This window comes from Dromiciops gliroides, chromosome 3 (assembly GCF_019393635.1).
Source record: "Dromiciops gliroides isolate mDroGli1 chromosome 3, mDroGli1.pri, whole genome shotgun sequence".
Taxonomy (NCBI): Eukaryota; Metazoa; Chordata; class Mammalia; order Microbiotheria; family Microbiotheriidae; genus Dromiciops; species Dromiciops gliroides.
Genome location: NC_057863.1, coordinates 270008537 through 270024034, shown reverse-complemented (window position 1 = coordinate 270024034; position 15498 = coordinate 270008537). Strand labels below are relative to the sequence as shown.

The 15498-nt window shown below is 33.8% G+C and overlaps 1 protein-coding gene across 9 annotated transcripts in view; it reads left to right on the top strand.

Moving 5' to 3' along the window:
• SON (SON DNA and RNA binding protein) overlaps positions 1 to 15498 on the top strand; it is a 34914-nt gene that overhangs the window by 17509 nt on the left and 1907 nt on the right. For 3 of the 9 annotated variants that reach the window (XM_043996350.1, XM_043996348.1, XM_043996351.1), the window contains 5 exons: positions 4863 to 4973; positions 6632 to 6748; positions 11162 to 11309; positions 15048 to 15125; positions 15228 to 15343. In XM_043996350.1, the coding sequence (XP_043852285.1) occupies positions 4863 to 4973; positions 6632 to 6748; positions 11162 to 11309; positions 15048 to 15125; positions 15228 to 15343 (570 nt within the window). Of the gene's footprint in view, positions 1 to 4862; positions 4974 to 6631; positions 6749 to 6890; positions 10511 to 11159; positions 11310 to 15047; positions 15126 to 15227; positions 15344 to 15498 lie in introns of those variants that run through there. The other 6 variants (XM_043996349.1, XM_043996352.1, XR_006355702.1 and 3 more) reach the window with 5 other exon arrangements.

The following is a 15498-nucleotide window of genomic DNA, read 5'->3' as shown; positions in this document are numbered from 1 at the left end:
TAAATGCCACATTTTTGGAGTTGAAATGACTTGGCAGAAGTAAATTTCAGTTAATGCAGCAGTATCTTATTGGTAGTAGAATTACTTGTCAAGGAGCCTTTCATTTTAATAAAGGAAATGAACTTTGTACATACCAAATACAATTTATTGTGTGACAGTTAAAGATACATTCTCCATATGAGCCAATTAGCTTTGCTATGCTCTGGCCACAAACTGAATTCCTAACTCCAACCAATTGTTTTGCAAATGAGTACTACTACTGTTGGTCCGGTTTGGGACTACACAAAGATGTGGATGGATCAACATAAAACCATCGCTACACTATAAAAAATAACTATATTGACAGTGGGTCAGTAATATCGTCTTTATATGTGAAGAACCTGCAGCAGAGGACTGTATTAATTTTTGGTCATATTGTCATAAATGTTTGAGAAATGTATTACTGTAGAATAAGAGGACTGTTTTTTTGGTAAAACAAATAAAATTGACTACTTCAGAGACTTAAAAGAAAGTTTCTTAAATCAGAGTAATATTAATGCAATATCTAGTCAGGAGTAATTTGTTTTTTCCCATTTGTAAATATTTAAACAATCAAGGAGACTCTAGTTTTAAGCTAACTTAAAAAGAATTACGATGTGTTAGCCAAATATATTTCTTAAATACATTTGAATTTGGGTTTCCTTTGTTCCCTTTCCCACCCCCACCAAGGTCCCCTGTGCAGTCAAGAATAACTAACTGTTCCAGTACAGCCAAATCTTAGAAGTTTCTAATATTTAAAGATTAGCTATCACTTTTATTCAAGGAAGATTGGGGGGCTGGGTTGGTGGTGCAAATCTCACCTTAGTCACTCACAAAAGTGAGGTGTATATTAATATAAAAGTTTTTTCAAATGTTAGTTTACCTTAAAATTTTCATTCAGTCAGTATCCTCTATCTCCTCCTCTCTCCCCCTCCCCCCATTATTGTGTAGTTGAAATTAATTTTTATAATCAAAATTTCCCTTGATATGTACATTACCAAGTGTGAGGCTCAAATATATAATAGTGAAAACATTTGAAACACCAAATTTTGATTTTTTTTTTTCTTGATACTTTTTTGGTCTGAACTTGTAATTTCCTTGATGAAAGCAATTCCAGCTGATCACATTCCTTCTACCAATGCAAATCAGAAATTAGTCTTAGATTTTTTTAATATAATAGTCTTATTACTTATATATTATATTTATATAATAGTCTTAAAACTTCTCAATGAAAAAATTGAGGCTAACATGACTTCCCAGGATTACACAAGTCAAGCTAAAAAGTTTTAAGTTTGTACTCTGCTAGGTAGGCACTGCAAAGTAGTAGGGGAACAAAAAAAGCGCAAAACTACTTCTATGTAACAGATGTGGCAGGAACTTGGCTTATGGGCGGATTCTATATTTTCTACTCCAAATAGTCTCTCCCTCCTGGTTGTGTCTATACATATTAATACCTGAAAGATAATCAAAAATTCTTTATTACATGATATGATTTTTTGGCTACTGACCTAATTTTCCATTTCTTATTGGAAATGTCAGTCTTCTAGTGTCTATTATAAATCTTTTTTAAAAAATTTCCTTTACCTCATGATGCTAATCAGAGTATTTTATTTCTGACATTAAAAAAAGTGGTCCATTTTTATTCTACTCTGTTGAAAGACAGTTACCTTTTTGGGGGGAGGGGAGGGTGGGTCAATTGGGGTTAAGTGATTTGCCCAGGGTCACACAGCTAGTAAGTGTCAAGTGTCTGAGGTTGAATTTGAACTTTGGCTCTTCTGACTCCATAGCTAGTGCAGTATCCACTGCGCCACCTAGCTGCACCTGTAGGACAGTTTCAATAGAATAAATTGAATTTTAGAGGCAGTAACTCATTTAAAAAAGAAATATATTTGATCATGGAAAAAGTAAATAAATTTTAATGATTCAGGCCATGAATATGTAGCCCATAATGCAAATTAAGATTAATTTCAATGCTACTTGTTAAGAAGTAGTCTCCTTTATTGATGAAAGAGATTACCTAATGGACAGTGGTTATTGATTATGATAAAACTGGAGTTGAAATTTGGACCCTAAAAACATTTATCTCAACTCTAAGTAGTGCTAGAGAGTATATGACTTTCAAGCTGTTTTTCTGTCTGGCTCATTATATATACATATGGGCACTTGATAAATAATAATGGTATCAAATAGTTTTAAAGTTGTCCCAGTTCAGAAAATTGACTAAAAGTTACACTTAAGATTTAATATATGCATGAAAACATTTATGTTGATTACATTTTCTATCATTCTTTTTTGAGAGTAGGCTTGTGTATCTTTTGGAATATTTACATTACTTTTTAGCTTCAGAGCTGCCTTTAAAATGTTAAGCTTATACAGGATATAAAGACTTAGTTTTTTTTAGAATCAGCATTGTGTTATTTGGGGTGGGCACTTTAAAGTGATTCAGTACTCTCATCTAAAAGGATTTGAATAAGCTTTTTTGTGTATTGTTGTTTGTAGTCCCAGCTAGCCAGAAAAGCAGGAGTCTTTTGAGGCAAACTTTCAATATCTCTAAAGGGTTACAAGGTGGTACAGATTCATGTTATTTTAAAGATGTCTCCTTGTAATCTCTAAAATGGTGAGTACTGAGTTTAATAGTCAACATGCTGTTTTGTAATGAACCTAAAGTTAAACAGCATTAGATATCATTAGGGTTGTATTACTTAAGAAGAAACTAAATAAAATTGTATAATTTTAAGAGAAATTCATACATATACTTAAAGTGAACTTGCTTTTAAAATTGGATCTCTAAAATACATATTTAATGAATTGTGGAGGTGACAATATTTAGGATGAAAGAAACATTTGAACTCTTTACTATTGAAACATTGCCTTATCAAAAAATGAAAAAGGTGTGAAGTAACAAAAAGAAAATACATACTTACATGAACAAGTTGATTTATACACAAGATGGTTGCAAGTGACCCAGACCACATTATGCTTTTCTATCAAGTTTACTTCAACCAACATTAAATGGTATCTGTCCAATTTATCAGTAACATTTCTTCATATCAACATTACTGGCTAGCTTTATTAACCTTGCCACACCTATTTTAATAACATTCATTGTATTTTAAAATACTTTATAAGGACTTATGGTAGACAAACAATTCCCAACACTGAATTTCAAGAAATGTTAGAGAATAGAAACTTAACCAGGATTGAATAGAAAAGATTAAACTGCAAATTATTGAATAGGCATCAGAAATTTGAAACAGTTCAAATTCTTGCCAGCACAAATCACTTCAAACAATGCTTGAACGACTTAGGTCGTCGTTTTGGTCCTTAAGGTCCTGTAGGGAAATGTGAGATCATAGAATCTTAGAATAGCTGCAAGGGACCTTAAGGCCATATAAGCTAGTCCTCTCATTTTACAGGTTAAGAATAAGACCTAGGGAGAGGAAGTAACTTGGTCAAGGTCACACATGTACACACAGTGACCCAAGAAGTAACTATTTTGGAATGCTCCCAAATTTTTATTAAAAGTTGAGGTGTTATAGATCAAAGATTTTGAATGGGAGAAATCTACACTAGGTGGGAAATTGAACTATAACATTGCTAGTTCTCATGATTTGGTAGTTATATCTTTATAATACATACATTTCAACTCAAATCCATTTAAGATTTAGAAAAAAATTTTAATAAAAGAATTTGAGATACATATATGTACACCAGATATGTAATAAATTATTACTCTTCCAAGAAAAGAAAATCTTGAAAATTAGGTCGATTGCCATAAATTGATGGTGCATTTACCAAATCATAGTTTGGATCATTTAGTTTTTATATGTATATCTCAAGTTATTTTCTTGCTGGTATTTCAAAGTTTTTCCAAATACTTGGACCCCTAAAAAAAAACACCTTGTTACTCTTTGTCTAGCTAAAAGAATCCTTCCCTGTTTGCTTTAATTTTTTTCATTTAGACATGTAATATGTACTTTTTAAATGCCAATACTTTACAAATTTCATTTTATATAAATTGGAATTAAAATAAAAAATGTATTCAGGTTCAGTTGGAATAAAATTAAGATATTATATAATCCACTCCCTTAATTTTACAGATAAGTAAATTGAAGTTCAGGAAGGTTAATTGATAAGACTATGAGTTCTTAACTTTTGATTGCTGAACCAAGAATTGATCCTGTGACCTCCATCTCCAGATCTAGTTCCCACTCTACCATAATGATTTGGGGTCATATTGGTTCAGCAAATCACCTTGAATCAAGGTAAAAAGATTTGGGTTAGTGATTTGAAAGGAAGATTAAAGTCATAACATCTTTTGTCTTTTGCTTTTCAAACTTTTGGCCTTTTAATAAAACTATTGTTAGTCAAGGTATCTATCTCCTTACAAAATAAAAATATATACTAATTAATAAAAGTTAATTGGATATGAGAAAAAATTTTTTTCACTGAAAGGGATGAATTGAAATTTAAATTTCATAGTTCTTTATGGAGGCAATATGATATGTTGGGAATTAAACTGGAATGGGAGATAGAAGATCTTGCTATTGCCACTTTATTAGGGTAATTCTGTCACTTAAGAAACACCATATTTCAGTTTTTTTTCTCTTTTTTAATAAAAAAGGAAAATAGTTCATAATACCTTCCCTCTTCATTGGTTTGTTGTAAGAGCTAAATGTGAATATTGCATGCAGAAGTACTTTGGGAACTGTCAAATATAAGGTATTAGTAATGTTTTCCTTCCTGCATTTTAAAATTTTGGTTTATAACAAGGACATAAGATGGTATGTAAAATACCATTTTTTTGGTTATGATAATTTGAAATCTTTTTTTTTCTTCCTTAGCCTGTGGACATCTCTACAGCAATGAGTGAACGTGCACTTGCTCAGAAGAGACTTAGTGAAAATGCATTTGACCTTGAAGCCATGAGCATGTTAAATCGAGCGCAAGAACGGGTATGTATTAGTCTAGTGTATTCAAGTTTCTAGTATAGGCTACATTTATTTTTACTTAAGTTAGATTTAGGATATAAAGTTAAATGAGAATAACTTGGTTATTCAGAAAATTCATTTATCTTAACAAGCTGGCTATTTTAGATGAAAATTTTTGAATATTAATTATCCTGATGATTTAACTTATTGGTTCGATTTGCCTTTTAATTGTAGACTTAGAGGAAAACATTACTGTGGAACAAATTCATGCATTTGGAGAGAAGAGACTTGATTAGAGTGTGAATGTGTGAATCTTCTCATAAGCACGTCATATTTAGTTTGATGTTTGCATTTGGCAGCAGAAATTTTTAGAGCTCAAACTGTTTGAGGGGGGGATTTTGTTATTTAGTAAAATATCAGGAATGGAAACTTATCTATTTATAACCATGTTTTAAACTTTAGCTATCTTTGCTTTGTTTTTTGTTTTGGTTTGGGTTTTTGCAGGGCAATGAGGGTTAAGTGACTTGCCCAGGGTCACACAGCTAGTAAATGTCAAGTGTCTGAGGCCAGATTTGAACTCGGGTACTCCTGAATCCAGGGCTGGTGCTTTATCCACTACGCCACCTAGCTGTCCCCCCCACCCCATCTTTGCTTTTTTATCTTTATTTATTTATTTTTCTTTGTTCAGATTAATCAGATTTTTAAAATAGACAAATTAATATTTTTTTACACATTAGGTGATAGATGCAAAAGGAGGGATAGATCTTTCAAAAGTTAGCTGGGGGGCAGCTAGGTGGCGCAGTGGATAGAGCACCGGCCCTGGATTCAGGAGGACCTGAGTTCAAATCCGGCCTCAGACACTTAACACTTACTAGCTGTGTGACCCTGGGCAAGTCACTTAACCCCAATTGCCTCATTAAAAAAAAAAATGTTTAAAAAAAAAAAGTTAGCTGGATGTAATCTGTTTTGTTTTTCAATTTCAAATATTTCTGAGGGAGCAAGAAAGCTAACTTTGTATTTTTTCCTTTAAATTCCTCTTGCCCCTGTGCCAAAATAGGAAGAAAGGTTTAAAGTTGCTTTTGTTATTTCATTTTTGGAGAAACTTTGTTTATAAGTCTGGTCACAATTGGAGATCATTCATTTTTCTTCATTTCATCAAGAGTCACACCACGTGGTGACTTAAACATAGGAATTTTTTAAAAAATGAACATTTATGGAAGTAACTATAATGTAGGGGAAAGAATACTGGATGTGGTCAAAAGACCTGCATTCATAGCCTGTTTCTTAGTCTTACTATCTATGTGACCATGGGCAAGTCATTTAGGTTTCCTAATCTGTAAAATGAAGGAATTGGATTTTATCATCTTAGAAGTCCCTTTTACCCTAAATCTGTGATCCTCTAACATGGGTTTGCAGCTACTGTGTGACTTCAGACCCTTCTTAACTTTAATCTCCTCATCTGTAAAATAAAGGGGTTGGACTAGATTGACATCCATGATCCCTTGCAGCTTTAAATCTATGATCATAATTCAATTGATTATGTCATTATTTAAAAATCCATTGTTTTTGTCTCTTTTTATCCCAAACTGAACGCACATTTTAGAAAGGTAAATGGGATTGTTTAAATGGAGATTTATTAATCTTATTTTAGTTATTCAAATGTGATTACTTGCTTTCTTTAGATTGATGCCTGGGCTCAACTAAACTCAATACCAGGCCAGTTCACAGGAAGTACAGGAGTACAAGTTTTGACACAAGAACAGTTGGCAAATACTGGTGCTCAAGCCTGGATAAAAAAGGTACTCATTATGCAGATAGACACATGCATCCAAATAGAATCCTAAAACATTTACAAAATTTTTAAGTGCATGAGTGAGAAACCTAATTTGTCTGGCTCTAACTGAAATTCATAAGTAAATTTGCTATGTATATATACTCTAGGATGGACATTGAAGATGGACCTGATCCATGGAAAAATGGCAAATGTTTAAAACTGGCTCATGATCCACCCAGTTTATATCCTTAGGTCATTTTAAAATTTATTATTGTTGTTGCTTTTGGTGGTGGTATTTTTGTTAACCATTTTTTGAGTGCTAACTGTGTGCCAGGTGCTGTAAAGAATATTCCACAGTTCCTGTTGGGCTACTAATCTAATAACTTAAAGCGGTGGTTCTCAAATTTTTCCTCATCATGGGACACGTGAAAGGTTTATCTTTGGTGGATCACTACCCCTAGGATCCCTCTACCACCTCCTGCTTTCCACCCACTGTTTTTTCCCTGAATTCCCTGCCCCTACCCTAGTGCCTGCACCCTCCCACAGAATCCCTCAGCCCCAGTTCCTCACCCCTTTCATGACCTCCAGCCCCTTTCCTATTTCCCACTGGTTCTTAGTTAGTTGGTTTTAGGCAGAAGTAGTGGGGAGATTCCCAGCTCTAGAACAATTGCATGTGGCAATTTTGCCATGGGATTGGATGGTTGGGGGGAGGATGGCTGGAGAATGGCAGTGGTGGGATTGGCAGTGGTGATGGGGTGGGAATTGAGGGTGAAGGGTTGGAATGGGGAATGCTATGGACCACCAATCAGGCCCTCATGGCCACTGGTGGTCCACAGACCTCAAATTGAGAACCACTGATCTCAGGAGAACAACAGGATATTTAAGACCCTAAAAACAAAGGGAGTGGATGGACGACTCGTGCGGTGAAGACATAGGTGCATCTGTTTTCAGATTTCTGCAATAAAATCTGCGGACTCCACCTACAGCTACCTCATTGTTGGGGGAGCCTTAGGTGGTTAAGGAAGGGCTTCCTGAAGAAATGAATTTTTCGGCATGATGATGGAGGAAATTGGCTTGGTGGGAGGGTGATGGGAATTTGTTTCAGGAGTATTGGCATCATACCAGTGCTGAAACTGGGAGGCAGCGTGGTCTAAAGGCCTGGGAAGGGTTCTATGTCCGGCTCTACCTCTGACTCCTTGTGTGATCTTGGGCAAGTAACTTCTTGGCACTCCAGATTCTCCAAATGGAGACAGGGTTGTGAGGCACCATGAGATACAGTACATATATACTAAGCTTAAAGTACTAAATTTTAAAGTATTGATGTTATTTGCTAGTTGCTCCAGGCACGTGTTCCTAATAATAAATAACTTGATTGTTCACCTTTGAAATATTAGGTTTTATAGGTCATCATTTCCACAGAGCCAATATTGAACTATGGATGTTCTCTTCTTGCTATTTTTGAAAATAGCTTCATGACAGTGTGTACAATGAATAACTGGCCAGATCAATGTCCTCTGTGACTCTTTAGTGGAATTTCTATGTATTTAATTCTCTGGACAGTTCTTGAGGAATTTGGTTTTGAAACTGATATTATCATTTGAAATTTAAAAACACATAGCACTGTATTTAAATACATTTTAAATCATGATCATAGGATAAAAACATATCATTTGAAAAATGGCATTCTTTTTTCTTTTTGAAGTTTGTCTACTTAATCTATTTCTGTTAAGTTTTGTTACCACACTTTATATCTTTGAAGATTGAATGCTTCAGTTTTAGGAGATTAGAATTAGAGGACCTTTAAGTATATTATGATCCCATATATATGCACATTGTTGGATAGAAATATCTGCGAAACTTTCAGTTGGAAGATTTCCATTTTGTTTTTGGTAATGAAGTGGTGACTTGACTGATCATGGAATAGAGTGTATATATATATTTTTTTTTTTTTTTCTTGGAATAGAGTATATTTTCTAAGAGTAATAACTTTTTAAAAGCCTGGTACTATGTTGATGCAGTAGTTGGCTTCTTCAGATTTTCCCTCAAATTTTTTCCATTTTTATCTTCAGTGTAATAGGCTGCTCACAGGTATTTAAAATGTCCTTTATATAAAATATCTAAAATTCAGACCCTTGCATGTGAAATTTTACTTAGATTGTCCCTGAAGAATAAATTTTTAAACATTCAGATAGCTCATGTAACTCTTTAGCTAGTCCCCTTATCAAAACCATTTAAAATTTTGTTGTTGTAGACAAAAGCAGTAATAATGTTTTGTTATCAGTAAAATTTAACATTTATATACTAAAACAAGTTTTGTGGCTCATATGAACTGAAAAGGAATATTTTCCATATTAAAGGCCATACCACATCAATGAAAGGAACTGTTGTGACGATGCAAACTAATTTTGAACATGCAGCATCTTCCCTGACAGAAAATAGTCTGTTCATTTATTTTCAGTAGCGTTTGAGGATTAATTATTAAAATGACCCATAAATTTTACTTATTCATATTATACCATAAAAACTAACCTTTAATTGATCACTAAGGATTTGTGATAGCCTTTGTTTCTTCCGCTTTCTATAAAACATAGTCCTCATGAATATTTCCATTTTCCATTTACCCAGTTGTAGAAATTGGATTTAAGACTTTGCTAGAGAAAAAGGAGGAATTAGAAAAAAATTGCTTTGGTCGTAAGTTAACGTGGTGGTGTACTGGTTGGTATAGTTTCCAAAACTAGTTTGAGAATTTTGAAATTTCTGTAACATGAACTTGTGAGATGAAACAGCCATGTTGTCAACTTCACATAACCTGGGGCTGAGGAAATAAAACATGGTAAATAATTCAGAAGAAGAATTTGAAGCCTAGGTGGCTCTGGAGTTTGCTTTTCAATTGTACTCTGTACAGTGCCCTCTTTTTAGGGAGAGGTTGGTGGAAAAGAGGGAAGGATGAACCTGGAAGTAAGTAAAAATAAAAACCAAAAACATTTTAGGTGTGTAGCATCAAGGCAATTTAGTGTATAAGCATTAACTTACTTTTCTTTTCATACACACACTTCATATGGCCTGCACCAATCGAGGAACTTTTAGCTCCAAATCTATGTTTTTATGAGCCTGAGGAACTGAACCAAGGCTATATATATTTTTTATCTCCATAGCTACCTCCTTCCATCAGAGCACATTGATAAACTTAATGTCCAATTGTGACTTTTTGGCATATGTTCCCCCAGTAGCTAAATAGCTGAGGGAAACAAGATCACACAGCTTCAGTGTAGTTTGGGGCCATTTTTTAGTATTAACTTAGCAATAACAGGAAGTGTAAATTTTATGGTAATTCATCGTAATTGGATATTGTCATTTCCTGTTTTGATAAGTTAATAATTCTTAATAACTACTTGCTAGGTCAGTTAAAAATAAAATTTTTAAAAAGAGAGAAGGAAAAAAAAAGCACATTCATTTGAAACAATTGCTTCAGTAGAAGTCAACTCTTGTATCTTCATTTTGGGTATATATAGATGCCCTTTAATATATTTCTTACTGTATGAAAATACCTGACTGTGTTGAAAATGCCAGTGTATTGTGTATTTTAAGACATTAAGCAGTTTGCTGCTTTGATGGAAATTATGGTTCAGTGGGTTGGATACAGGAGAGATGATAGTTCACAGAATAACCTGTGAACTTTCACCCCTCTATATGGAAACTTGTTTCAGGGCCAAATGCTTGTAGCTGCCTTCTTGCCCCGGTCAGTGCCAGCCCTACTATTCACAACACTGCGGCCACCGAGGCCTAGGTATGTAAACATTTAAGGAAGTTTTTTAAAGTCTTTTAACCTCAGGTTTTAAAAGAATTCAATTTGGTATACTTACAGTGTGTCTGATTGTCATTTCTATTGATAGACATGTAAACATGTAAGAATAATTTTATTATTGATTTGGATTGTCTTAAGTAAAACCTTTATGATTGTTCTGTGGTAGAATTTTGAACAAAAATATGCTTCAACATTTGTCTGAACTTTATTTCTAAATGTTTTCTGAGTTTTTTGTTCATTAACTAGGTACACCTGGGAGAGTTAATATTGTCAAATATTTTAACACTGCCTTTTTTTTATTTTACAAGCTAAGAAGAGATACCAGTGAACGTAAATAGTGGATGAAAAAGGAATGTTCTAATTTTTTTTGGACATATGGGCCATTGTTTTAAAATTGCCATTTTAGTTTAAAACATCATAATCAACTTTCAAAAAACCCCTACTATTTAATACTTTAAAAAATTAGAACATAGAAACTCCAGTATGGGTAAATCATGGAAATATTCATTTATTGTTTTATTATTTTATATAACATCTAGAAGTAAAGTGAGATAATTTAGGAAGTTGCCTGTGAATTAATAATCAGATTCTAACTTTAGAATTGGGACATTTTACCTCTCTCTCTTTGGATAGGATCAATTCTTAAGAGCAGCCCCTGTAACCGGTGGAATGGGAGCCGTTCTGATGAGAAAAATGGGCTGGAGAGAAGGAGAGGGATTAGGAAAAAACAAAGAAGGAAATAAGGAGCCTATTCTAGTTGACTTTAAGACAGACCGAAAAGGTAATTCTCTGACTTTTTGGAAACTGGAATTTATTATGTTTTATTACTCTGTATTCTTAATATACAGTATTATGCTTCTTTAAAGTACAGTAACATTTAAACTTGGTTTCTCAAATTTGTATGGATGTTTGGAAATGGTTGCCACATTTTCAATTATATATGTACCTTTTCAGAATTTGGGTTTGATATATCAGTTTTGTCTGCAGTCTTGACTTTTTTTTTTTTACAGGTTCAGCCAGTTAACAATTCTTTATTGATTGCCAGGCATTAGGGCTATGGATAAACATAACACGCTATATATGATGTTTCATATATAGTTTTTTATATATAGGTTATATAATTCTTTGTTTAAAAGCAACATGGTTATCTTATTCTGAACAATTAGGGCATATTCAGTTTTTCTCATTAGGTTCCAAGCTTTAATAATAATTTAATTCCTTTTCTTTTCTCCTCCTTTAGTATAAATTCTTTTTTTTTTCCACTTCCTTTATTTTCTTATAGAATTGTCTTAAATTTTCCAAAACACTCTGCCACACACTATATCATGATTCCTTCCAAAATGTCACTTTTTATTATTGCACCTTTTTCCTAATTTTCTACTTTGTTGAAAGTAGGAATAACAATAGGTATTCTTCCTTGGGTTGGGCCTGGATTGTAAAGACTAGTGGAGTAACTTCCTTGAACTCAGCATCATTAGAATAGTTTACATAAAACCACACAAAGGGTAGAAGCAAGCACATTGGTGCCTTAATAATCAGACCCATTAAAAATTAAAATTTACTGTCAGCTAAATTATCTTTATTTCATTGGATCTCCACTGGCCCAGATCATTATTATCTTTGCCCTTTCATAAATCTTTTGTATTGCCTCCATTCAATCTGTTGCTGGCCTTCTCTGAGTTTTTGGTTTTGGATTTTTTGTTTTTGATTTTGATTTTGAACAATAATGAAAGTTTTGAATTGTCCATACTGGCTGACTGGTCCACCTTTTCCAATCAAATTTGTCTTTCGTGAGTTATGCCACTTTGTGGGAGCAAGTCATTCTTGGTAATATGCTGCTCCTGCCTGTCTCTATCACAAGCATACATTTTCCCACTGCATATTAGGTTGTTCACAATGAATGTAGAATCAGTTATACAGTCAGTTTCTATTAAGAAGATGGTCTTTTATATCAAGGAGTTTCTTTGGGACCATTGAAAGTGCCAGTGTACATTGTCCTGGCAATTCTGCCATCATCCACATGTAGGGCCTATCAAATCATGGAGACTGATTAACTTCTGGTGCTGCCGTGTGATTGATGCTCGTTGCACAATTTATCTCTGTAGTTGGTGTTTTTGGTATGATTTTAGAATATGCATGGGAGATTCTTGATTGTGCTTTAGTGAATCTAATTGACTTAAACACCGTAAGATCGTGTATTGTTGTCTATACCTTTCAGTCAGTTGCATGACTAAGTATTGGCTCTAATTTAGAAAACTATCTTCAAAAAGTCTCTATAGCCCCTTTTTATTATAGCTACCCCATTTACATGGATAAATGTTTTGATCAATGAATAAGTAGGCAAATTGGTTACTTGTTGATGTCTTCAGTCACAAACTTAAGTAATATAAGTCAGGATCTTTTCTATTCTTTTGGTATCTTAAAAACTGGTCTTTAAAATTCTGATCTGCAGCATACATTTCCTTGGTATATAGCTGATGAAGGCCAGCTTCTTTTCATGAGACAACTGCCTGTAGGATGCTACTTGTAATTTTCTGTCACTATTTTCTAGAATGGTTCTGCATTGGAACTTGTGTTCTAAGTCAGTGTTGTCCTTGACTTCCAAGTCCCTGCTTCGCAAAGAGTTTAAGTCTTTATTGGCTATTGAAATTTCTGGGCTTTTCACTTCCTTCCTGTATCTTACAGACATTTAGGATCTTAGATTCAAAAGAATATGAAGGGGAGTAGGGGTAAAGATTAAAGACCATCACTCTCATTATACAGATGAGGAAACAGAATAGTTATTAAGTAACATACCTCATTTGGGAAACATGCAGAACTGAAAGAATTGGGATTCTGCTTCTAAAACTGGAGCCTTTTTCACTGTACTTTGTTGGTTCAGTTCCTTCAGCAGAAAATGAATTCATTAGTCTTAGGTAGAACTTATCAAGTGTGCTGATTTAGGAACCCAGGGTCACTTCCACATTAGGACAAAATTTTGGAGTAGACTTTAGGGACTGTGAATTATCTACTTAGTTAAAATTGGTAGAAAATTAGGCTAAATTCTTTGTTTAATTGCCTTACCCTCAGTAGATCTATAAGTAACCTGGGGTGACCACTAACTCTCCATGAAAGATTGATGAACATTAAAATTAATCTGTAATGAGCTAATATTTGAATCCTTACTGTTTCTCTTTAACTTGAAGTAATATGAAATTTAGTATAATAATTACTCTTAGAATTAAATATGTCATAGAATCAGTCTTCAACATTACACAAAGTTAATATTTTGCACTGGATATACAAATTGATTTTGGATAGTCTCATAGAAGGGCATTTACAAATAATCTGCATAAAATCACCCTAACTAAGCCCTTCAAGTTTTTAAAGACAAGAAAGCTCAGTTTAAAATGACTGGACTGAAGTTCAACAACTAATGGCCCCATCTGGATGATGTTGGTAAATGAGAAGAAGGCTGTTCCTTGGCGCAGAATTAAATTTTCATGTCCTTGTTGTGTTTGAAGGAAATCTGACATAATGCTTTATGAGTCTTGGAGTTGTAATTCATTGAAAACAAAGATACTTGGGATTTAGTTGAGGGTGGTGGGTTCTTAGAGAACTAGGAAAATCATATTAAGGAAGGGATTTTTGAAAACTCCAAGAATTATGTGATAGGTGGTCATTGCCCTAAGGTGGTTGTGTTAGCAGTATTTGGTTGTTTGGGAAGGAATCCAGGAGGGGAAAAAAAAAAAGGTTTGTTTTGATTCACTGTGTAGGATGTAGATTTAAATTCTGGCTTTTTTCCTTACTTGTGTGATTTTTGCATGAGTTAAAACTCTGAAAATTAGAGGGTTGGACTTAAATGTTTTAAGGTGGCTTCTGGTTCTTTTTGATTGGTGAAGATGTTCAGTATGTTTGTATTGAGGGAGGGGTCATTTTTCAACTTTTCTTGCTTTTTCTCTTTCAAAAATACATAGCTGATATTAGTGTTTTAAGGTTCCCAGATATTTATAAAATCTGTTTCATTGGAATTAAACTTTTTTTAAAAATCAGTGTTGAGTTTTTATCAGTAGATAGCTCTGAGAAGCCATCTCTACCAGTGTTGATTGGTACCTACTCTCCACAGTTCACATCTCCCCATTTGACAGATGAAATGGTTAAGTTTTGGTGTTAATAACACTTTTTGTATAGGATAGTATTTTAATTATCAAGTGAAGCTAAGTTCAGTTCTTGTCTTGAAAACTATTGCCTAAATGGTTTTAATTAATGTTAATTTTTGTAAAGGTTAGACATTTAGGTGATATACTTTAGGATACTCTCTTAAGAGTAGATCAGTAGAAGGATCATGTAGATAAGGCATCTCAGAAATGTCAGATACAACTGGGAAAACATAGGATTGATATTAATCATATTAAAGTAACTTGGCATATTGCTTAAATTATTTGATCATCCTATAGTAGTAGATTTATGTTTTGATGCAAAAATCTTTACTACAAGCCAGAAGTACTTGAAACTTATGGTAGTTTCATATCCTGTTCAGGTCTTGTTGCTGTGGGGGAGAGAGCACAAAAAAGATCTGGAAACTTCTCTGCTGCGATGAAGGATCTGTCAGGTGAGAGTACGTTACTTTTAATTTTTTTCTGTTTTTAATTAAACTTTCATAATTTATTCACTAAAATTGGTGAAATTAGTTCCTGATCAGTTAACTTTTGGGTCTTAGGTAAACATCCTGTATCTGCATTGATGGAGATCTGTAATAAAAGAAGGTGGCAACCACCCGAATTTCTCTTGGTTCATGATAGTGGCCCTGATCACCGAAAACACTTTCTCTTTAGGGTAAGCATACAATTCTAAGACTCTAAAAATAACTTGGGGTATTTCTTAACTTACCAGCTTTTTTGTAGCTGTGACTAAATTGGCTTAGTTGGGAAGGGGGTGGGAGAAGTTATCATTCCTAGGGTCAGAATTAGAAAACATTTTGGGTGGGGTCA